General features: G+C 34.7%; 3 protein-coding genes across 4 annotated transcripts; 2 read left to right on the top strand and 1 right to left on the bottom strand.

Moving 5' to 3' along the window:
• Window positions 1–2,435: 2,435 nt before the first annotated feature.
• LOC123218427 (protein TORNADO 1) lies at window positions 2,436–7,200 on the top strand. The gene is made up of 3 exons (XM_044639894.1): window positions 2,436–4,256; window positions 4,355–5,604; window positions 5,699–7,200. Exons 1-3 carry the CDS (start codon window positions 2,741–2,743, stop codon window positions 7,079–7,081), a joined length of 4,149 nt encoding a protein of 1,382 aa, XP_044495829.1. The 5' UTR covers window positions 2,436–2,740; the 3' UTR covers window positions 7,082–7,200.
• A 208-nt stretch (window positions 7,201–7,408) lies between these two features.
• LOC123218438 lies at window positions 7,409–9,963 on the bottom strand. 2 transcript variants are annotated; one of them, XM_044639901.1, is made up of 2 exons: window positions 9,758–9,963; window positions 7,409–8,912 (listed from the first exon to the last, which is right to left on the bottom strand). In XM_044639901.1, the coding sequence occupies exon 2, from the start codon at window positions 8,889–8,891 to the stop codon at window positions 7,629–7,631; it is 1,263 nt and encodes a 420-aa protein (XP_044495836.1). In that variant the 5' UTR covers window positions 8,892–8,912; window positions 9,758–9,963; the 3' UTR covers window positions 7,409–7,628. The 2 variants fall into 2 exon arrangements, with proteins under 2 accessions (XP_044495836.1, XP_044495843.1); XM_044639908.1 differs by lacking the exon at window positions 9,758–9,963 and adding an exon at window positions 9,305–9,647.
• A 6,771-nt stretch (window positions 9,964–16,734) lies between these two features.
• On the top strand, window positions 16,735–21,844 carry LOC123210995 (kinesin-like protein KIN-12F). Its single transcript, XM_044629496.1, has 16 exons — window positions 16,735–17,094; window positions 17,189–17,257; window positions 17,347–17,484; window positions 17,593–17,676; window positions 17,760–17,885; window positions 17,977–18,036; window positions 18,115–18,168; window positions 18,261–18,353; window positions 18,437–18,532; window positions 18,645–18,790; window positions 18,877–19,026; window positions 19,140–19,269; window positions 19,349–20,215; window positions 20,302–20,385; window positions 20,471–21,274; window positions 21,365–21,844. The coding sequence occupies exons 1-16, from the start codon at window positions 16,852–16,854 to the stop codon at window positions 21,611–21,613; spliced, it is 3,393 nt and encodes a 1,130-aa protein (XP_044485431.1). The 5' UTR covers window positions 16,735–16,851; the 3' UTR covers window positions 21,614–21,844.
• The last annotated feature ends 47 nt before the right edge of the window (window positions 21,845–21,891 follow it).

Here is a 21,891-nt window from a genome sequence, read left to right as displayed (position 1 = left end):
TAATCGTATATCATATGTATACTTAAATCATATATTTAAAGTGTGAATATATAACATTATTTTATATACAATGATATTATTTATTCAGTCAATAATATTGTTTTTTTCATTGATAACTTAGTGATACTATACATTAATTTAAACAAATTTGAGTTTAAATTGAATATTTATAGTTTTGATTTGAATCCAAACCAACATCAGACTCAATTTGGATCGAATCTACTCTTACTATTAATCATCTAAAATTCATACAAAATACTTGTGTGTATCGTATAGCAATACAACTCATAAGTTAAAAAAAAATACGCTCTTACACTAATATCATATTCTATTTTATCTATTTATTATGAAGTTAAATTCAATATAGATTAAATTTGAATAAAATTTAATTTGAGTTCAATTTGAATATAAAAATATTAATTTAAAATTGATTTAAGATCGATAAGTTGAAGTTTAAATTTAACTTAAAAATAATTTATTTTTACATTCAATTCGGGCAGATCGAGCCCAAATACCTTTTGACTCGAATAAAAAATAATCCAACTCAAATTTAGCTCAAGTTAGTAGAGCCAAAATTAAGTTCGGCTTAAGTTCAATTCGGGTGAAAAATACTTCAATTTAGTTCTATTTGAGTTTAACTCGATTTTGTAGTTTGAATCAATAATTCGAATTCGTAACTCGCTTAAGCTGGAATTGATGGTTCGAATATATGATTCGGATTCATGACTTAAGTTTATAGTTTATTGATAAAATAAAGTCGTTTTACCTAAATAATATTAAAAAAATTTCCGAATAATATTCAAAAATTTTTATTTAAGCTGAATCAAGTCATGAATTCGAACTGTCAATTAAAACTATTAAATTTGAACTAAATCGAATTATGAATTTAAATCAAATCGAATCATGAATTTAAATTACTGATTTGAGCTATAAATTCAAACTGGATTTGAGTCGAATATCCCCTGACTCGAGTTTGGCTCAAATTAAAAACTAATCAAATCTTTTAATTCAAATTTAGGTCAAATTTTAATTAAATAAATTTAAATCAAACAAAATCAATTTTCAAGACTAAATCGGTTCGGCCTACCCAATTCTAAAATTAAAACCCAAAGTTGATATGAACAATAGAACAAATTCAACTATGCAGCGTGGAATTTGAAATATTTATATTTTTCCTTCTTCTCCGTCAATGCCATCTTCTAATGGACCCAAACTGAACAAGTTGAGAAAAAATCATAAATTGAACGGTTTTGATTGCACCGAATTAACAAAAACTTTTTATGGTCCCATTTCACATTTATCTAGGCATGCCTCCATGTGGGAGTGGCTGCAAGCAACTTAAACATTTTCAATGCAAACAAAAAGCAAACTCCTTTTTATTCAAATTTACAGTAAAATTTTATTTATTAAAATTATGAAAAAAGTTGTAAATAGGGGTAACTTTGGGCCCAAATTAGCTTGAATAAGTTAAATATAATTTATTTAATTGATAATTTTATTTATTTTGTGAACAGTATTTCATTCATATTATAGGATTTGAATGAGTTAGAGTTGAATATAAAAGATTTTAGCCAAATTTTATTTTACATATTTTAAATTTGATTCGATTCGAATTTACTCCTTGATTTAAGATTATATATCAATTTAAGATCGTTAATGATTAAATATTTGTTAAACAATATTACATATAAAAATGGTTATTAAAAATAAATTAATATATCATTATATAATTAAATATATTTTATTTTTTATAAAATTATTTTATTTATTACTGTCAAATTTATTTTCACCTATAATGGCAGGCATTTCAACAAATAATTATTATTTATTTATTATTATTATTATTATTCTAAGAAAGATGTTGGCATCCCTTAAAAAAGAGGCAATTTGTCCAACACTCAAATGTGTCTTTTTATTTTTGTCTACTTTATAGGATTCCTTTATTCTTTCCCATGGGAAAAGAAAGAAAATAAAAAGTTAAAAGATAAACAATTTTAAACAGCCCAAAAGGTCAAAAAATTAGCCCCCTCCCCCCTCCATTTTCTCCTTTACCCATCTCACGTCAACCTCAAACCCAGATTTTGCGCATCTCTTTTCATATCAATCACATCATTGAGAGGTGGGTAATGGATTTCATCCAGGCTTGTTTAATTTGAATGCATCATTCGGCTAAAATCAAAGATCGGTGCTTCAATTTGATTTACTTAGTTTTTGATAATATTATTTATTTTTTTAAAATATTATTTATTTTATCAAAAATGTTTTGATAATATTATATATCAATTCAAATGATTTTAAATAGTAACCAAGTATTATGGGTTTGAACATAACAAAACAGACAAAATTTATTTAATCTGATATGTATAATCAAAGCAAAAAAAAAACTTAATATAATAATGCATCACATTGCATAAATGTGAAAGAAAATGTAAACCAAGAACATGTGTAAAGGGATCAATACCTTTGAAAAAAAATAGATGAAAGGAATCCTTAGGCAAGAAGTTGAGTATCTGCCACAAGAAGGCATCATTGCAAAGAAGCTCAAGGCCCTCAACAAGGCATAATTATGCAACAGAACTCAACTTTCAACTTAATAAATAACTAAAAGTTGAGCAAATAGTGGACTTTCTATCTCTGTTTAATTGAACAACCACAACCAACTTTCAAAATTGGCCTACAAATGGATTCATCATGAACTATCTTCTTGTTTGGCTTTCAAGAAAACCAGAACTCTGTGATAATGGCATCAAACCAGAATCTGAAAGATCTGCAATCTGTTCTGCAGGCGATCGAATCCGAAAGCGACAGCCTAAACCTGCACAGCATTTCCTTCTATCTTGCTCAACCAACTTCAGGTTGTTATCGAGAAACAGAAAACTCCATCAAGATAAGCATTTGTGAAGATGAAATTTTGTTCTTTTGCCAGTTCATTATAGCAATGGTAACTGCTGAAAACATCAGAACTGGTGTCAGGAACTTGGAGTTTCACAATGTAGAATGGGAAATTCAGCTAGTAAACAGCCTTGGAGTACTGCTAGACATTAGCTCAAATGTCAAGCAACTTGTGTTTGAGAGAAATAAATTTGATGCAGAATGTTTAACCGAGATTTCGGATGTAATCAAGAGAAATAAGGTGATCAAAGAGATCATGTTTTCGGAATCAGGCATTAGAAATTTGGGGGCTGCACTTCTCGCTGATGCTCTTAAGGTGAATGACACATTGGAAGAGTTGCAAATTTGGGAAGATTCAATAGGGTCCAAAGGTGCAGAGGAGCTTTCAAAGATGATTGAAGCGAACTCAACATTGAAGTCATTGACAATCTTTGATTCAAACACTCTTACTGCAACACCACTCATATCTGCTGTCATAGCAAGGAATCGAGCGATGGAAGTTCATGTTTGGAGCGGAGAAAATGGCGATAAAACTTCCAAGGTGGTTGAGTTTATACCTGAGAATTTCACACTAAGAATTTACAGGGTTGATGTTTCAGGTGCCTGCAGGGTTGCCTGCTCTCTGGGATGCAATTCAACCGTCAAGTCACTTGATCTGAGTGGAGTCCGGCTGAAATCCAGGTGGGCGAAGGAGTTCAGATGGGTTTTGGAGCAGAATCAGACCCTTAAAGAGGTAATCTTATCAAAAACTTGCCTTAAAGATAAGGGAGTAGTGTATGTTTCAGCTGGATTATTCAAGAACCACAGTTTGGAAAGTTTACATCTTCATGGAAACTGGTTTAGTGGCATTGGTGTAGAGCATTTGCTATGCCCATTGAGTAGGTTCTCAGCTTTGCAATGCCAAGCAAATATCACACTCAAGTCAGTCACATTTGGAGGTGGGAGAACAAAAATTGGAAGGGATGGAATTACAGCCATCCTACGAATGTTGACAACGAATGAGACTGTGACACAGTTAGGGATATACGATGACGAGAGTTTGCGACCTGATGATTTTGTCAGAATCTTCAAGAGCTTGCAGAAGAATGCCAGTTTGAGACAATTGTCTTTGCAAGGCTGCAGGGGGGTTAGAGGAGACTTGTTACAGCAAGCTATAATGGAAACATTACAGGTAAATCCTTGGATTGAAGACATTGATCTCGAGAGAACTCCGCTGAAGAATTCTGGAAAAGCTGATGGTATTTACCAAAAATTAGGCCAAAAGGGAAAGAGTGAAAATGAATCAGAAATGGATTTGCTGAAAGACATGCCACTGACTGAACCAAAGAGCTGCCGCGTTTTCTTCTGTGGTCAAGAGTATGCTGGTAAGGTTTTGAAGAAATAGATTCAATTTATGGAACCGCATTAACCAAATCTCAATTTAGCTGCTTAAACTAATCAACGTATGAATTGGCATTTGCAGGTAAGAATACACTGTGTAATTCCATTTCACAGAATTTTTCTTCTTCTTCTTCAAAGCTTCCCTATCTAGACCAAGTTAGAACACTAGTGAACCCAGTTGACCAAGCTGTTAGAACGGTTGGAATGAAGATAAAGACATTCAAAGATGAAGACACAAAGATTTCAATATGGAATCTTGCAGGCCAGCATGAGTTCTACTCTCTTCATGATCTGATGTTTCCAGGGCATGGCAGTGCATCATTCTTCCTTATCATATCCAGTTTGTTCAGGAAACCCACCAACAAAGAACCAAAAACCCCAGAAGAAGTAGAAGAAGACCTGCAGTATTGGCTCAGGTTCATAGTTTCCAACTCCAGAAGGGCATTGCAACAATGCATGCTACCAAATGTAACTGTAGTCCTCACACACTATGACAAAATCAACCAACCATCACAAAATTTGCAGTTTGTTGTGAACTCAATACAGAGATTAAAAGATAAGTTCCAAGGCTTCGTTGACTTTTATCCAACCGTATTCACAATCGATGCTAGATCATCTGCATCAGTTACTAAGCTCACACATCACATTCGAAAGACAAGCAAGACTATTCTTCAACGAGTTCCTCAAGTTTATCAGCTATGCAATGACCTGATACAGATTTTATCAGACTGGAGATCAGAGAACTATGACAAGCCAGCAATGAAGTGGAAAGAATTTGATGAACTATGCCAAGTCAAGGTTCCAGCCTTGAGAATTCGATCAAGGCATGAGAATAAGGAGAACATGGAAATGAGGAGGAAGGTTGTTGCTACTTGTCTTCATCACATAGGTGAGGTGATTTACTTTAATGAATTGGGGTTCTTAATTCTAGATTGTGAGTGGTTCTGTGGTGAGGTGCTCAGCAAACTGGTGAAACTAGAAGTTAGAAGGCAAAGCGGTGCAGAGAATAATGGCTTCATTAGCAGAAAAGAGTTGGAGAAGATCGTGAGAGGAAGTTTACAAGGACCAATACCAGGGGTGGGTTCAAAAGTATTTGAGAACTTAGAGGCCAGTGACCTTGTGAGAATGATGCTGAAACTTGAACTATGCTATGAACAAGATCCATCAGACCCCAATTCCTTGTTACTGATCCCCTCAATCCTTGAAGAAGGAAGAGGAAAGCCTCAAAGATGGCAGATAAGTTCACCTGAATTTCTCTATGCCGGTCGCCATCTTGAGTGTCATGATTCAAGTCGCACGTTTCTCACACCAGGCTTCTTTCCTCGTTTGCAGGCAAGACTTCTGCTAGCTCCTCTCTCTTTTACCTTTCTTACTTAGCTTCTTTTTCTTTTTCTTTTTTAAAATTTTTGTTCATATGCAAATGCAGGTGCATCTCCACAACAGAATCATGGCATTGAAGAACCAACATGGAGCCATTTACAATCTTGAGAAGTACCTGATCACTATAAATATCAATGGCATTTATGTTAGAGTTGAACTTGGAGGACAATTGGGTTACCACATTGATGTTCTAGCTTGCTCTACCAAGAACCTGACAGAAACTCTTAGACTCATCCATCAACTCATAATTCCAGCCATTCAAAGTCTTTGCCATGGTATTACCTTGACCGAAAATATCATTAGGCCAGAATGTGTTAGAAATCTGACTCCACCAAGATACAGGAAAACTCAATTTGTATCTCTGCAACTACTGAAAGATGCATTGCTCTCAGTTCCTGCAGAGGGCATGTATGATTATCAGCATACCTGGGATCCAGTCTCGGACTCTGGCAAACCAATTCTACAAGCTGGGTTTGACTTAGCACGAGACCTCCTATCAGATGATGACTTTCGAGAAGTGTTGCACAGAAGGTATTATGACCTACACAACCTTGCTGTTGAACTGCAAGTTCCTCCAGAAAGCAGTCCTGATGGACAAGATCCTAACAATGATCCTGATGGCAAAGTTGAGCCAACATTTGGAGGACTTGCCAAGGGACTTGAAACAGTATTGCAGAGACTGAGGATCATTGAACAAGAAATAAAGGATGTCAAGCAAGAGATCCAGGGCTTGAGATATTATGAACACAGACTTCTCATTGAGCTGCACCGCAAAGTGAACTACATAGTGAACTTCAATGTGCAGCTCGAAGAGAGGAAAGTGCCCAACATGATTTATTTTGTCAAAACAGAAAACTACTCGAAGAGATTAATCACAAACATAATTTCTGGCATGACTGCACTCAGACTGCACATGTTGTGTGAATTCAGGAGAGAAATGCACATCGTTGAAGACCAGATAGGTTGTGAAATGATGCAGGTTGACAACAGGGCTGTGAAGAGTTTGGCTCCATATATGTCTACATTCATGAAATTGGTAACATTTGCACTCAAGATTGGAGCTCATCTAGCAGCTGGAATGGGACAATTGATACCAGATTTGAGCAGGGAAGTTGCCCATCTGGCTGACTCTTCCCTTATGTATGGGGCTGCTGGGGCTGTTGCAGCCGGAGCAGCGGGAGCAGCAGCAATGGGGCGTATGGATAGAAGCAGAAACAAGAATAGATCAGGAGATACCCAACAAGAACTTAGAGCAGTGCAGCAATGGATAACAGATTTCTTAAGGGAGCGAAGATGCTCAACAGGGAAGGACATTGCAGAGAAGTTTGGATTGTGGAGGGTGAGGTACAGGGATGATGGTCATATTGCTTGGATTTGTAGGAGGCATATGACTCTCAGAGCAAATGAAATCATTCAAGTACCCCTTTGAGAGTGATGCCTGAGAATGAATTCTTTTATGTTTGTTTGCTATGTTCAACATTCCCCATTAGACTACGAGGCATACAAATCCAGACATGAAGTAGTCACTTCATTTGTCAAAAGGCAAAAGCTTAGCGAAGTATAACTTTAATTTTCAATAAGATAAAGTACGAATTTGATGCTTAGGTCTAGATTTTTTGCTTTAAATGAGAAAATCACCATGGATTAAGTGGGACCAATATACAACACAATTTGATTACTTACATTATTGGCCTATTGTTAGATGGAATTTGGTTTTGCAATAATTGAGACTTGAAAGAAGTAGCAGCAGGTAGAGTTATGAAAGTGAAAACGTTCAAATATACTAACAGAAGTCGTAACAGAAATAAGACTAATAACAGGTACAGGGTCATGATTTTTCACCATCTGAAGCATCTCAACATACAAAGGAAAACACCACACTAATCATACATTATTACATTCACTATTAGCATTAGTCCTCATTCTAAAATCTAAAGTCACCTGTGTCTTCCTTTGAACCCCTTCAGTACATAAGCTCAGAAAAAGGCCCTACTCCCATAAAACACACGGGAACCAGTGGTCTTCGATGCCTGTAGTTTCTGATCAGTGCTTGAATTTCCTGAACTGGTTGGTCCACTGTCAATGTCCAGAGGAAGCTTCATCTTGGCCAATGACTCAGTGAACTGCTGCATGCTTTTCATATACATATCAACTATGTCTTGCTGCACCACATTCTGCTCAGGCACAAGGTTGACAGAGACAACAGGCTCAGCAACTTTGTCACTTGGCACCTCACCAGAAGATTCACTCTCACCATCTCCAACATCAACTTTTTTCTCTTTCAGGGCCGAAACTTGTTTCTGGTTTTGCGGCTTTGATACTGCTGGAGCATCAGAGGACTCAGAGCTTGCAGCAATTGAAGGGGAAGAGACCCCATTAGTCGACACACTGCTAGGAGGAGAATCGAGCTTGGCAAGCTGAACAGAGTCAACTGTAGCATTAGAGAAACTCTCCAAAATGCGGACACCCATTTCAGAACTATCATCATTCTGGGTATCAGAACTGACCAAACTCTCGGAGCTTTCACATGGGATCCCAAAATACTCAGAAACCATCATCTGGTTCTCATTCACAATCTTAGGATCCGGGAACTCAATCTTATCAAGAGATTCAGACATTTCTGAGGTTTCATCTACCGCTAAAGGCTTAGGCATAGCAGGAATAGCGATTACTTCCGGTGATGCCCCAGCATATGAAAGAGATAACTCAACAAATCCGGCTGGAGAATGAAAGAGATCAGTTGAGGAAAGAGAAAATTCTTTCTCCAATTTCCCGTTCTCGATGACTACTTCAGACAAAGGCACCAAAGCAAATCCCAGTAATTGGTCTTCCATATAATTCTTCACCCTGCTCATCATAAATATCTCACATTTGAGGGAGGACTCAACAGTTTTAACATTTAGTTGAACATTATCATTGAATACTGGATTCCTCCCCCCACCGTTGATGATTTTGGTGGAGACCGTCCTTTCCGGATCACTAGTGAGACAAAGCTTAGCATAAACATCTTGCTTGTGGTAAATGCAGATGTTTTGAATGTCCCTAGCCTTGTGTACGTAAACATCAAGAACACCAATGAAGTTATCCAGTTTAGACACAACAACTTCTTTCCTGTTCGCTTGAGCTTGAGCTCCCTTTGTTACACTGCCAGGGTGGACAAAAAAATCAGATGTCTGCTTCTCAGGCTCAGCAATAACAGAGGTCTTAAATGGTGAGACAACAGATTGTGGAGAGTCCATGGGAACACCAAGAGGTTAAATCTGGAAAATCACAAGAGGATCCAATTGAACAATCAGCACTACACAAGTGAAATCTGAAAGTTAAAGCTCAGAAATTGAGGCAAATCAAAAACACTAGCTGATACTTAGCAAAGATATTCATAGATTAATAACTAACTTTCAGAACATATTTGGTAATAATTTTAGGGCTGAGATCCAAAACTTGAGCAAAATTTTACAACAGTTAATATGCTTGGACCTAAAAGAACAGCAATGAATCAGTAGCCTGAACTAAAACAAAGACCAATTCAACACAAATTCAAAATTAATCAACCTTTAAAACTAAGGAGCAAACCACAACGACAAAAACCAACCTTAAGCGTACAATTGAATAAACCCCAGAGCTGAAACTCAATTCTAAATTAAAGCTTTACCTTAGCCTGAGCTGAAATTAGCAGACAATTCTCAAAACCCAGAAACAAAAAACCTCCAAAATGAAACCTTTCACATGAACCAAGTACCAAGTCCACAAAATTCTCAAAAACCAGAAGGAAAAAACCCTCAAAACTAGTAACTTTTTCTCTGAGTGAACTTCTCCAAAACCCAAAACACCAAGAACTTAAAAACAATCAAAGACCCACAAACAGTTATGCCTAGATTAGACCAGATTCCCATAAAGCAACCAGCTTTTCAACACAGAAACCGGAATCCAAGGAAGACTTAAACAGTCAAAGCCAAAAAAAAACAGTAACCCAGATCATGTCACACAATCCTAAAACATACCCACTAAAATTCGAAGCACAAAATTAAAAAAAAAAAACAACAACAAACAAAGTGATCATAAAACAACAAAGCGTGAGCTTTTTGTTGCTCATTAAATTTTTCACCTGCCCTTTAGCCTCAAAGTCAAAAACCCGTTAGAGTAAAGCTCTAGTTCAAGATCTCGCCACAACCCAGTTGGTTAAACGAGGCAGTATCCTGAGAAGTAAAGTGATAAAGAGTATAAAATCCAAACAAAACCCCAGAAGTCAGTTGCGTGTACAAAAAGTGGCTAGTATGATGCAAGTATATATGGGAAAAAATAGATTGTTTTTCTATAGATAAACAGTGAGGAAGGAAATAAAAAAAGAAAAAGAAAATATTAATTCTTTTTGGATATTAAAATAGAGTGTAGTGACAGACAAGGCAGTTCAGATAGAGAAACACCGCCCCACGCTCCTGGCTTGGCTTGCCTTAGGAGGCGATTGTGGACCAATTAGAGGAGAGATTGGTGCGTTCTTGCAGGTGGGACATGGAACACAGACTGAGTCTTGGAATACTGTTTCAACTGTATGCTCATTTGTCAATATTGTCAGTCTTTCTCTTTCTTTCGCCCTGTTCGTTGGGTTGACATGGATGAAATTCATTCCAGTTCGATTCAAAATAAATCGGTTTGAAACTGAAATTTTCACTCAACCATTTAACTCGAAATTAGCTCATATAATATTTATTCTATAGGCAATACTGTTTATTATTCAAATAATATTATTAATTCGAATAAATCCAAATTTAACTAAATTAAATCTACCCTGTTTGTTTATGACTTTCTCTTTCATTGTTGGGATTTTCTTTGTTGGAATTTTAAGATTTTTGCACGTCTTTTTCGCTTTTTCCACTTTTTCAATCTTTTCAACGTTAATTACATTTTTTTTAACTCACTTTCTCAACGTTAATACACATATAATACTCTCTTTTAATCACTTTTTTAGCGCTAACAGCGCTCTCTTTATCTTTTTCGATTAAACTAATCAGTTCTATTTAAATTTTAAAATATAATTGAGACATAAACTGATATCTTAATTAAATTAATATCTGATTCAAATATAAAAATATTTTTTTTATTCATGAATAGTTGTGAGTATTTCTCAGATTAAACGTGGGTATCAAAATACAAAATAAAAGCTTTTCAAAAAAATGAAAATGGATGAATGTTAACCATAATTAGGGTTTGAATTTACACAGGGCAATCATCATTCGCAGCATATGTTGAATTGTTGAAGCCCCGTGAGGTGAACCATCAAGCTTTTTATCTGTTCTACAGAGCAATGGAGGACTGTACTAAATTAAAATTTGCAGGACCATAACTTCTGGTTTCCCATGTGAGCCTTAGCAGATTTAACATGATCTTATCATTTCTTTTCAGTACTAGTACTGTTTATGAAACATCCACTTGCCCTAACAAATGTTTTTAATAACATAATCTTGAATGTGTTGTGTGTTCATCTTTTCCAAATGAAAAGCATTTTTTCAATGTTGATTGAAAAAATTATCGCCTTATAGGTTTAAGTAGCTTGATGGGAATTTCGACCCTTTGTCCGATTACGAATCGATGGTCAATCTAATCCAGGCTAATTATTGTTTATAGAGATATTAGCGTTTTTGTTTATTATAATTCCTTCTAATATTGATCATAGAAGACATGAATCAAACATTGGTATCAGGACAATGATTGAGTATAGACATCTTTAGGGTAGAAACATTTATCATACAACATTATCTAATAAATATGTTTAATAATTTTTTTAAAATTTTAGTTATATCATATTGACGTCATGAGTCCATTCAGTTGACCTATAGATTAACTTTTTATCCGAATCAAAGTCTGGTCCAAATTTAGAAACATTGATTAGATTTGGAAATAAGATAATAACAATAGCAAATATTAAAACAAATAATGGTCCAAAACGCACACTTAGTATATTCATTATTCATATACGATATTAATTTATATATTCAAACAAATAATAAAACATTTATAATGAATATCAATTTATGTATTAATGATAATGTATCGCTATCTGACTAGATGACACATTATCATTGGTACACATGGCAAGTGCACATAATATCACTCTTAAATAAATGTATTAAAATAAAGAATGTTGGTGTTAATGTGAAAACAAATTGTATTTAGTGGATTAAGAATTTTAAAACCTTGGTTATCTTTAGTTCACTCATATAATGACATGTTATCGTTAGTACATCAATTAATATTTATCATTAATGTTTTACTCAAAGGTGCAATCGAACTAAGCAGTGCTTGTCTTGAACTTGACTCGAAATTATTAAGGCAGAGCTTTAGTTGAAGCCTAAGACAAAAACAATTGATGTGAGCTTAGATAAAAATTATTTAATCCTCTCAGTTTTCAAAATATTACATTTAAACCTCATTACTTAAATGTTTATTAATTAACCCATACTTAAAGTCAATAAATAAAACTTTAGGAGTATAAGTGTAAAATTTGAAATTACTAAGAGTGTATTCATATTTGATCGGAGTCAAATTGTGAGTTTCCAATCTCACCAAACTAATTAATAGCAAACTTGACTCACTCTAGCTCAACCTGACAATAATCAAATTAAATCCAACTCATTCATTTTTTTTTTTAGTACAACAAAAAAAAAAGTTGAACCATAGAAAGAAATTGCGTTATATTCTAAACATTTAAGGCGATCGTATATTCTTGCAAATCAAGTGGATCCCAAGCTCGAAAATTGCATTATGAGTCCTCCTAATTGCACCAAACTCAAACCCGGTTCAATGTGAACTAAGCCACAAGTAACTCAAGTTGTTTGTAACCCTAATTTTACGTAAGTACAAAAAAAAAAATCAAACTATAGGAAAAAATTTTGTATTCTACATCTAAAGCTATCTTATAATTCTATTTGTTGCAAATCAAATGGACTCCAAGCTTTAATTCATGAGTCTTTGTTAAATATTTAGATTATGTGTTATCATATGATTAAGTATTATTTTATTATTGATTTAAAATTATTCTTTCACATCATGATATATTATTTAAATATTTAAATTTTTATATATAAAAATCGAACCAAGAGAGCCTCCCCTAGAGCTCCATCTAGATTTTGAATAAAAAAATGAGATATTAATTTTATGTTACTTTCAAGGGGTCAATTATTAGGTAGATTTAGACTATTCAACTTTATTTTAAAGACAAATAAGGATAAATAAATGAAAGGAAATTAAGAGAAATAGAGGCAAGAAAACAAATATATACATCAATGTTGTGAGATGACTTGTCTATTACTAGTCACCATAATTAGAACTTCTTTGTAGTATTTACTAATAAAATAAGTGTTAATGAATATTAACATTTAAGCACTATTATATGTGTAGAAGTTTAATTATTAATTTCATATTAAAAATTATCTAATTAGATAATAATATGTTAGTCATTAACAATTATTTTATAAAATACATAAAATATTATTGAAAAAGGTTTCAATAATAATATATAATTATATATTTATAAACAAACTGTAATTTTTTAAAATATTAGAAGCGTCAATAAATTTCTTTTAAGAGGTTTTTAGAAATTTGAAGAAAGTTTCAGGATGTTTTAAAAAAATTTAAAATTGCAATATGAACCTTAGTAGTTTCAAAACTAACAATTAAACTCTAAAGAACTAAATTAGATATAACAAATCAGGGGTGTAAAAGTCATTTTATAATTTATTAAAACTATAACATATTCTCAAAATATATGTGTGAATATAATAATTTTTGAAACAAGATAGCAACAAACATATATTTGTCTTTAATAAGTTTTAAAAAATGACATTTACATCGTATAATATTATTTACGTTTTAATATAGAGAGGTGTTAATTAATTTTTAAACCTTAGGAACAAAATAACAATTAAATACATCCATATTATAATATTTGAAAAAATGACATAAGTATTGTTTGAGTGTTAAAACTAATAATTAACTTTGATAAATGAGTGGAAAAATAACTTTTTTAAATTTAAGAGTGGAAATCATCATTTTATTAAACCTTGGGTGGGGAAGAGTCATTTAGCCTTCAATAAATAATAAAAGGATTCACAAGTGTAGATGCTCCATAAATCAAGAAGATCTAAAGGCAAAAGAATTATATGACTTACAAGAATTGGTATTTTAAAAGAGCATAAAATCCTCCACCAATAGGGAGAAGGCACTATCTTTTCTCCTTTTTATGGGCCCAATGACATGCTTCTTCCAAGAAGATCATCTTGCTTTGTTATTCAAACTAAAAAACAAATGTAAATCCAATTTGATAGAAATCAAACCCTAATTATAGTGGGGTTGTCTTTTGCTTTTTTAAATGAAGATAACTCATATGGGGTCACTCATCTCCTATACAATAATATTATTGAGATGATATCAATTATTGAATTTTGTTTTAATTTATTCTTATGATAATAGTGTATTAATCAAATAATATTATCAGTATTATAGCAATATAATGACTAAAAAACTTTATAATTCATTGAAAATAGACTTTCATGGGAATGGTAGATGACCTCTTTGACCATCTATCCAAAAAACGTATTTTCTCAAAATTTCAACATTTTTTATTTGGTCGATTACTCCTTATTTTCTTATGTTTTGATTTTTATTTTCCTTCATTTTGTCCTCTTGAAGGAAAATAAAGATAGAGGAGACTTCAATTTGATGAATTTATTAAACTCAAGTTAATTATTATAACACCTTTAAATTCTAAGCTTATCTTAATTAATGTAACCGTTAAACAAGATTCTATATTGTGTGTAAAATTACATGCACTGATAAGCAGTAATAATTTTGTGTATGAATGATGATATAATCGTGTATTATTATTTTATTTTTAATTTAAATTATTATATTAATACTCATTGTCAATACACATAATTTTATTAATTTTTGTTTATTATCACTACTCTAGATTTAACTTATCACCATGTTGACATTTTGCTCACCAAATTAGACTCAAATTCACAATTGGCTTAAAAGTCACTTTGAAATTTATATTGCCATTTTGATGATTGAATATTAAAGTTATGAACTCAATTTTCAACTTTCCCATTTTAAATAAGTTAGTTTTTTAAAGTTTTCATGTAATTACTTTTCAATTGTAATAGATTGAACTAGAGCTACAAATAAGATAAGTTGCTCATGGTTTGACTTGTATTAAGTTAGGCTCGATTTGATTATTGTTGAGCTAAGCTCAAATTCAAGCAGCTCGAGTTTAACTCTTGAGCTAAATTCAAGTTTGTTGTTGCTCTACTCGATAATCTCACTAGTTTATAGTTTGGCTTTGGCCTAAATAAAATATCAATAAACTTTTGAATGTTTAAAATTTAACACTTACATCCCTAAAAATCTTAATCTATGACTTTGCATATGAGAGTAATAGATAAATATATAAGTTATGAAATTTATCTATAATTTTTCTAATTAAACTTGAGTTAACCCTCTCCATCACTTGCAATTTCACAATTTGTCAAGTTTGAGTTTTGCCTAAATGCAATCAAGTCTAATAGAGCTAAACAATACTTAGTAATGAAAACCCTAGTTTGAATTCAATTGAATAAATATTATTCAGTTGAATCTTAAATAGGTAAATTTATTTGGTTTGAATATAGTTCATTAAAAGCATTTCGAAAATACATACAAATATGTTATTATCGGTCTAATGAACATTTTTGGTAGTAGCGGAAAAAATTTCAAAGATCTTTAAATTGATGGTGGCAAAACTAGTTAACAAGTCTTGGAAAATTAATGAAAGTTTCACATTATAAGAACATTTTTAGGGTTTTCCACGTATGACTTCTGAACCCAAGTGGGTTGTTGGAGAATAACGGTTGAAATTTTGGTGCTTTTTGGCCATCGAGAAAACGTCAAAAAAGCAGTTGGGCGTTTAATTTTATAACTCTTGAGAAGCCAATAAGCGCTTCTTCTAGATAAGCTTTTGAAATGAGGGGTCGAGTGGGCCATAGAGAGTTAAAATAGTACGACCAACTTTGCAAACAACAACAGAATGATGAGTCCTGTTATACATGGGCTGGGCCTGGAGGTATTGGGCTTGGGCATTAATTGAGTTAATGGGCTCAAGCCCAAGCCCAAGCCCAGCTTTTAAATCATAGTGTAATAGCCCAGCCAAAAAAATGTATATGGATGGTGACAAGGGTTAGATTTCATCTAGGCCAAACTCAAATAAGGGACCATTCCAATTTTAAAAAACCAGCTTAAGATCGGTGTAAATTGATAAGTTGAGATTTAAACTTAGCTTGATAATATTTAATTTTGGATTTAATCTGAATTAGTTCAAACTTAAAAGTTTTAATGGACTTGTTTATGAAAAAGAGTATAATTCATAGCTTGATCTCGACTCATTCAATCTAAATTCCAGTTGCTCGGAACAATGATTTTCCATAAATCTATTGAATGATGATTCTTGTTGTAAATAGGTTCGGCCATGAAGATATTGGGCGCCGGTACTAATGGAGTGGTTAATGGGGTTAAGGCCATTATGACCAGGCAAGCCAAGCCTTGAAAAATTTGTGTAATAGCCTTGCCAAATAAATGTATATGGATAGACACTTGAGCTGGATACCATTTGAACCAAACTGGAACAAGATCTAATTTGAATATAAAAAAATTAGTTTAAAATTAGTTTAAAATCAATAAATTAACGTTTAAATTTAACTTGAAATCAATTTAATTTTAAATTTGATCTAAGTCGATTAAACTTATATATTTGAATCAACTTATTTACGAAAACAAATTCGATTTTTAGTTCAAATTTGATTTGTTTAATTTGAGCTAGAGAGCTCAAACCCTAACGGACACGTTATGAATGAATGTAAACAATTCATGATTATTGCTAATTAAGATATTTAAAACTTTAATTCATGTTCGTTTGAACTAACTTTCCAAACCAAAGGTGACTTGCCACCGCCCTTCCCAACGGCTATATATTTTTGAATTTTGTTAAATGACGAAAAACTCCCCCCATTCCCCACGTCTCCAACGGTCATCTTCCTCCTCCATCCTCAAAAACGCTGCTCTTCACGCTCTTCCCTCTGTACTCACGAACATTCGAACTCATCTTTCTCTCTCTCTCTCCCCATCTCTTTCTGTGTTTCTGCAAATTGAGAAGATAAGAAAAACACAAACATGAAGCACAACACAAATTTATCAGTCCGAAATCTTCTCTCTAAATCTCTCTCCACAAAGCACAAGACCAGTCTTAAATTCCCCAAATCCAACAACGAAAACGACCCCCCACTCCACCCAAACGTCAAGCAACTCTCGCCTGCACCGTCACCGTCCAAATCGTTGAGTTTCAACAAACCCCAGATCGCCCCATCCGACGGTTACCAACCCGAAGAGTCCAAATCTCAGGACCCACCACTCAAGGTAATAATTATCCTAATTCACTCTTATTAGAACTTTCTATTCCATTTCTTGTTTAAAGTACAGTGAATTTTTTTTGGAATTTTTGAATTTATAGAGTCAAAATGAGATCTTGGAATCGGACGGTCACTGTGAAGTATCGCCGGTTTCAGATCCGCCGGTGAAGGTGCGTTGAATTATGTCTTAAACTTTTTTTTAATTATGAGAGGTTCAAATTAGTGTTTTTCGTGTGATTGGTTTTGTTTTTATGTGAAGGTTGTGGTGAGGGTTAGACCGATGAATGATCATGAAAGAGATGTGAATCGGACTGTGAGGAAGGTTTCTCCGGATTCCTTATCTGTTGGGGATCGTACATTTACATTTGATTCGGTTTTTGACTTGAATTCGAATCAGGTTTGATGCATATTTTTTGTGTGTCTTCTTATTTTCCTCCATTCTCTTGGCAACCAAACAGAAAATAAGAAATGGGATTGAAATAAGCTATTGTTTGATGCTTTCTAGGAGGAGATATTTCAGTCAGTCGGTGTCCCCTTGGTTAAAAACGCATTGGCTGGTTACAATGCTTCGATCTTGTCATATGGGCAGGTAAATTCAGGAAGTTTAGTGGTTTTCATGAGCTGTTTGATTGTGTATGTGCTGATTATTAACTGTTGTTGGATTCTTAAAAGACCGGAAGTGGGAAGACTTACACAATGTGGGGGCCTCCAAGTGCCATGGTGGAGGATCCTTCACCCAGAAGTCAGCAGGGCATTGCTCCCCGGCTATTTCAGAAGCTGTTCACTGAGATTCAGAGAGTATGTTTTGTTCTTTCCTGAACTTTGTTGTCTGCCTTGAGGAATGTTGAAATTTGGCTCTAGGTTGAGTGGCTTTAACTATTGTGTGCAGGAGCAAGACAACTCTGATGGCAAACAAATCAATTATCAGTGCCGCTGCTCTTTTCTTGAGGTGTGTGGAGCCTTTCAACATTATCAGGTGATGCATAGTTTATTGCTTTGCATACTGTAATGCGTTTGTTTTCTGCAGATATACAGTGAGCAAATTGGGGATCTACTCGATCCAACTCAGCGGAACCTTGAGGTGCAAATTTTACTGTCCCTTTCCTTGTTACCCTTTTATGTGCTCCTGGCATATGCTTGCGTTAAGAGCTGTTTTTGTCTACATTGTTGCAGACAAAAGATGACCCCAAAAATGGCTTCTATGTTGAGAATTTGACTGAAGAATATGTGACTAGTTATGAAGATGTAACTCAGATTTTGATCAAGGTAGATAATCAGACACCTCTAGGCCAATCTACTTTGCCTTTTCTGTTCTGTATAGATAATTTCTATCCTTGTGTGTTATGTAGGGGCTTTCAACTAGGAAGGTTGGAGCTACAAGCATCAATTCGAAGAGTTCGCGGTCCCATATTGTATTCACTTTCATTTTAGAGTCCTGGTGCAAGGTATCGCTGATTATTGCAGTTTCATTGTTGCTAATTCAATTGCAGGATACTTTTCTTTGTTCATGTTACTGAGAGTTACATATAATAAATATGGGTTGATTCCATGAATCAGGAAGCTTCATCAAAATTCAGTAGTTCAAAAACGAGCAGAATCAGCCTTATTGATCTTGCTGGAGCAGATAGGAACAAACTTGATGAAGTCGGTAGACAAAGTGTGAAGGAAGGGAAATATGTTAAGAAGTCCCTATCACAGCTTGGGTATAAATCCTTGAAATGAAGATCTTTTACTTTTAAATATTATAAAAGGAATGATCAACAATGGTGTCTTTGTTTCATTGGTGCAGGTATTTGGTGAATGCCCTGGTACAAGAAACTCAACCAGGAAAGCCTGAAGATGCTGTATGCAGAAATTCATGTTTAACTCATTTACTGCAAGAATCACTTGGTGGCAATGCAAAACTAACTGTTATCTGCAATGTCTCCCCAGATAACAAGTATGCCACTGTAACTTCATTTCGGTTGCTATTTACAGACCTTGCCAAGATGCTTATTCTCATGAAACTCTGCTTGAAATATCTGGTGTCATTTTCTTTGTTGTTGAATGCAGAAATATTGGTGAAATACTGAGCACCGTCAGATTTGGACAACGAATCAGATGCATAAGAAACGATCCGGTAGTAAATGAAATATCAGAGGATGATGTTAACGATTTGAGCGATCAGATTCGACAACTAAAGGTACAGATTCTCTCTTGCGGGAGTACAATTTTCTGTTTAGTTACAAAGTCTAGGGTCAAATGTATCATTTTGTTTGCAGGAAGAACTAATAAGAGCCAAGTGTGACGTATCTAAATCAGTTGCGAGCAGAAATGGTGGACACTTTAGAGGGAAAAATGTACGGGACAGCATTAATCAATTGAGAGTAAGCCTTAACCGGTCCTTAATACTCCCACGCATCGATAATGACTTCGAAGAAGAAGTGAATTATTACGATGAGGGTGATGTTAAGGAACTTCGCGAGCAGCTGGATAAGTTGCATAAGTCTGATGAGGAAGAAAGCTCCAGAGATGAAAGTTGTGAGGCAGACTTGATGAGTGAAGATGACATGATTTATCCACAAGAAAATGAATTAGAAGTGGAGAATCCTCAGAATGAACTTCCTACTGCACCCAAATCCATTAATCATGCATTCAGAAGTAGCATTTCAATTAGCTCATGCCATAACTCTACCATTTTCCAAGAACCAACTTTGTCTGAGTCTCCTAAAATTGGAAACATCCAAAGAAAGAGCATGGCCTTTAGATCAAGTCATTTGGCAAGTCAGAACAATTTGTCAGAGAGTTCCAAATCAGATGTTTTACGACAGTCGCTTAAACATAGTGAGCACCTGCGATCATCATTGCAGTCAAGTGCAACTGAATCCTTGGCTGCTAGCCTTCAAAGAGGCTTGCAAATCATAGACAATCACCAGCAGAACTCGCTAGCAAACAGAGCTTCAGTGGCCTTCTCCTTTGAGCACTTGATGTTGAAACCTTGTCCTGAAGTTGACAAAACTAATGCTTCCATTCAAAGATTGCCAGAAGAGACACCATCTGGTAGCATTTCACTGTGTGCATCTTGCCGACAAAAGATTGACCACAATTCCAATGAAGTCAATGAAGAAGGGATTTCCCAAGGGGCAAGAGTATGTTGTAGACTTAAACTCTCAGCAAGTGCCATAGAATACTCTATGTACTGTGTCCATATATTTATTTGTTTCTTCTGTATCAGGACGGTGCAGAGCCCATTAAGAGAGAGGAGCTTGAAAATATTTGCAAGAGGCAAGCAGCAAAAATTGAGCAGCTAACCCGCCTGGTGATTTTTTTTGTTTTTACCTCTACTTGTCTTCCAGTTGATAAATTGTCTTGTATATTACTGAAAACATTCTGAATTTCTTCAGGTAGAGCAGTGCAATCATGGTCAAGAAAGCAATGCTCTTTGTGTTGAGGCTCTGCAAAATGCAATAGTACCACTTGAAGAGGCTACTGACAAATGTGAAATAAAGGAAGTCCAGGAAGTCATGGACCATCATAAAGGACATACTTACTTTGATTTGAATGAGAAGGAAGCACTTTTAAGGGAAATAGAAAGTTTGAAGAGCAAGTTGCAGTCCAATACTGAGAATCTGAGATCCTCTTTGTTGTCAAGGTCCTTGCAACTGAGAAAGAGTGTAGATTGTCGACCTGATAATGCTGAAGAACTAGAGAAGGAAAGAGAGAGATGGACAGAAATGGAGAGTGAATGGATTTGTTTAACAGATGATTTAAGAGTTGATCTTGAATCCAGCAGACAGCATGCCGAAAAAGTGGAAATGGAACTGAGATCAGAGAAGCAATGCACTGAAGAATTAGATGATGCACTTAATAGAGCTGTGCTTGGACATGCCAGAATGGTTGAACACTATGCCGATTTACAAGAGAAGTACAATGACTTGGTTGGACGCCACCGGGCAATGATGGAAGGGATAGCAGAGTTGAAGAGAGCAGCAGCAAAGGCGGGCACAAAAGGTGGCTCACGTTTTGCCAAATCCCTCGCCGCAGAGCTCTCTGCCGTTAGAGTTGAGAGGGAGAGGGAAAGAGAATTCCTGAAGAAGGAAAACAAAAGTCTTAAAATCCAGCTTAGAGACACAGCAGAAGCTGTTCATGCTGCTGGAGAACTCCTTGTCAGGCTCAGAGAAGCCGAACATGCAGCCTCAGTTGCAGAGGTAACCCACCTCAAATTCTCTTAATTTTTCTTCTTACATGTTTTGCCATCTTCTGGACAAACACTGAGTTCTCCATCATGTTCTATACAGGAGAACTTTTCCAATGTTCAGCAAGAAAATGAGAAGTTAAAGAAGCAAATAGAGAAGGTGAAGATAAAGCACAAGATGGAGATAAACACAATGAAGCAGTATCTTGCAGAAAGCAGATTGCCAGAATCTGCGTTGAAACCTTTATATCGGGAGGATTCTGACGTAGCTGTACACAGCAGTACAACCCCAGATTATGATGATCAAGCATGGAGAGCAGAATTTGGAGCTATATATCAAGAGCATTACTAAGTTACTTAAAAAGGCTGAACATGAACTTGTATCAGAACAAAGTTACCATCCATTGATGTGCTTGCACCAGAGCAATGACCCTACTTGGGTCATCTTCTACCTGTTCTCTACTATTGGCTTTCTTCATTTTATTTTTCTACTATTGGCATTCAGTATTTGTTTTTGCAGCAACATTTTGTGATCTGAGATTGAAAATTATTGAATTCATCGTATGTTTGAATGTTTGTCTTATATTAAGAATATCCCTTCTCATAATCCTCCACTTATTGTACCAAGTA

Source organism: Mangifera indica, chromosome 1 (assembly GCF_011075055.1).
Source record: "Mangifera indica cultivar Alphonso chromosome 1, CATAS_Mindica_2.1, whole genome shotgun sequence".
In the NCBI taxonomy this organism is placed as follows: Eukaryota; Viridiplantae; Streptophyta; class Magnoliopsida; order Sapindales; family Anacardiaceae; genus Mangifera; species Mangifera indica.
Note: the sequence above shows the minus strand (reverse complement) of the source record. Positions and strands in the feature narration are given on the sequence as shown.

Bases quoted from the DNA above. Each gene is read 5' to 3' on its own strand.
- LOC123218427 (XM_044639894.1), top strand. From the start codon at position 2,741: ATGGCATCAAACCAGAATCTGAAAGATCTGCAATCTGTTCTGCAGGCG. The intron at 4,257-4,354 runs GTAAGGTTTTGA...TGGCATTTGCAG, and splicing joins CTGTGGTCAAGAGTATGCTG to GTAAGAATACACTGTGTAAT. The intron at 5,605-5,698 runs GCAAGACTTCTG...ATGCAAATGCAG, and splicing joins GCTTCTTTCCTCGTTTGCAG to GTGCATCTCCACAACAGAAT.
- LOC123218438 (XM_044639901.1), bottom strand. From the start codon at position 8,891: ATGGACTCTCCACAATCTGTTGTCTCACCATTTAAGACCTCTGTTATT.
- LOC123210995 (XM_044629496.1), top strand. From the start codon at position 16,852: ATGAAGCACAACACAAATTTATCAGTCCGAAATCTTCTCTCTAAATCT. The intron at 17,095-17,188 runs GTAATAATTATC...TTGAATTTATAG, and splicing joins CTCAGGACCCACCACTCAAG to AGTCAAAATGAGATCTTGGA. The intron at 18,791-18,876 runs GTATAAATCCTT...TCATTGGTGCAG, and splicing joins AAGTCCCTATCACAGCTTGG to GTATTTGGTGAATGCCCTGG.